A 2,251-nucleotide genomic window follows, 5' to 3' on the forward strand; every position below is an offset into this window, starting at 1 on the left:
AAAAAAAAAAAAAAAAAAAGAAATTTACTTCAGGAAACAGAGAAAATACATTTTGCAGTGTAAATGGAATAGAAAAAAACAAAAAAAAACCCTCATCTAAGTCAGAAAGAAAGAAGTAAAAGTATATTTGTTTGTAGATAACATGATCTTCTATGCAGAAAATCACAGAATGGGTGCAGTGACTCATGCATGTATCCCAGCACTTTGGGAGGCTGAGGTGGGCGGATCACCTGAAGTCAGGAGTTTGAGACCAGCCTGGCCAACATGGTGAAATCCAGTCTCTACTAAAAATACAGAAAAAAAAAACCCTGCCGGGCGCGGTGGCTCAAGCCTGTACAGGTAGGTATTGATCAACTTACGACCTGTGCAACTTACGACCATTCGACTTTACGACCACAATCGCTAGCCACGACTGCTCCGCATCTGGCAGCGCAAACGTTGCCCAGCTGGGCGTACGACAGTGCGGGCCAGCTTCCGGCAGCACTACCATCTCCGCGTGCATATAGCCTACTCAATTTACGACCAAATCGGGTTACGACCAGTCTGTCGGAACCAATCATGATCGTAAGTTGAGCACTAGCTGTAATCCCAGCACTTTGGGAGGCCGAGGCGGGTGGATCACGAGGTCAAGAGATCGAGACCATCCTGGTCAACATGGTGAAACCCCATCTCTACTAAAAATACAAAACATTAGCTGGGCATGGTGGCATGTGCCTGTAATCCCAGCTACACAGGAGGTTGAGGCAGGAGAATTGCCTGAACCCGGGAGGCGGAGGTTGCGGTGAGCCGAGATCGCACCATTGCACTCCAGCCTGGGTAACAAGAGTGAAACTCCATCTCGAAAAAAAAAATACAAAAAAAGTAGGTGGGCATGGTGGCAGCACCTCTAATCTGATCTACTTGGGAGACTGAAGCAGGAAAATCACTTGAATTCCTGGGACAGGGAAATTGCAGTGAGCTACAATTGTGCCATTGCACTCCAGCCAGGAAAAGAAGAGGGAAACTCTATCTCAAAAAAAGAAAGAAAAAAGAAAACAGAAAAAAAGAAAATCAAAAAGAATCAACAAAAATACTATACTACTGGTACTAATAAACAAATTCAGTGTACTTGCAGTATAAAAAGCTAGCATGAAAAGTTTGTTGAATTCCCATATATTAACAATAATTTTAAAAGAATATTAAGAACACACTTCCATTTGCTAGACAACTTAAAATACAAAACACTTGGGAATAAATTTAAGAAAGTGAGAACCTTGTACCTTGAAATCTACAAACAGTGATCAAAAAAACTAAGTGGAGATACAACCATTTTAATGGATTGGAAGCATTCATATTGTTAAATGATTATAAAAACCAATGTGATTTAGATTTCACAAAATACCCATAAAAATCCCTATCATTTTTTTTTTTTAAAGAAAGAAAAAACAGACTGGGTAAAGTGGCTCACATCTCTTCTCCAGGCTGGTCTCAAACTCCTGACCTCAAGTAATCTACTTGCCTTGGCCTCCTAAAGTGTGGAAATTACAAGTGTGAGCCCCTACGCCCAGCCCAATCCTCTTAATATAAACACTTTAAAGTCAATTAATGCTTGAACTCAATGTTAAGTCAACTCAAAATCAAGTCAATGCTGCATTGACTCTAATGTCAATTAATGCTTGATGGCTTGCTATACTTATTGAATTTGGAACAATTATCTCAAAAATGAAATTTCTGATGTTCTGCAAGGAGTGACCTCATACTGAAGATCTTGCCACACTTATGAAATTTCTAATAGTTCTGTCCAGTATGGATTCTCTGATGTCTAATAAGGTGTGAATGTGAAGTAAAAACTTTGCCATAATTATCACACTTGTGATGTTCCTCTTTTCTATGAATTCTCCTATGTTTTGCATAAGATGAAGCTTGACTGAAGACCTTGACACAATCATATTTGTGAGGTTCCTCTCAAGTTCGCCAATGAACTGCAAGGTATAAACGATGTCTGAAAAATTGGCCACATTTATTACACTTGTAAGATCTGTCTTCATTATGGAGTCTCCAGTGATTTGCAATGGTTGTAGAGTTACTGAAGGCTTTGTGACAATTGTTACATTAGAAAAGTTTTCCTATACCATGGATTGTTTGATGGTGAATAAGTGTTGACTGCCTACTAAAGGCTTTGCCACACTCATTACACTTGCATGGTTACTCTTCACTGTGAACATAGTATGTAGTCCCAAGTATGAATCACGCCCAAAAGTCTTGTCACAAA

General features: G+C 39.6%; 2 protein-coding genes across 4 annotated transcripts in view; one reads left to right on the forward strand and one right to left on the reverse strand.

The window, feature by feature from the left end:
- Window positions 1-2,251, forward strand: part of LOC119469431 (zinc finger protein 160-like) — a 609,418-nt gene that overhangs the window by 224,530 nt on the left and 382,637 nt on the right. The window lies entirely within an intron of this gene.
- LOC108295661 (zinc finger protein 845-like) overlaps window positions 1,291-2,251 on the reverse strand; it is a 91,000-nt gene continuing 90,039 nt past the window's right edge. The window contains exon 5 of the mRNA XM_037734678.1: window positions 1,291-2,240. Within this exon, the coding sequence (XP_037590606.1) occupies window positions 2,106-2,240 (135 nt within the window). The 3' untranslated portion in view covers window positions 1,291-2,105. The remainder of the gene's footprint in view (window positions 2,241-2,251) is intronic.

The sequence above is a fragment of the Cebus imitator genome, unplaced genomic scaffold, assembly GCF_001604975.1.
Source record: "Cebus imitator isolate Cc_AM_T3 unplaced genomic scaffold, Cebus_imitator-1.0 Scaffold654, whole genome shotgun sequence".
NCBI classification, from domain to species: domain Eukaryota; kingdom Metazoa; phylum Chordata; class Mammalia; order Primates; family Cebidae; genus Cebus; species Cebus imitator.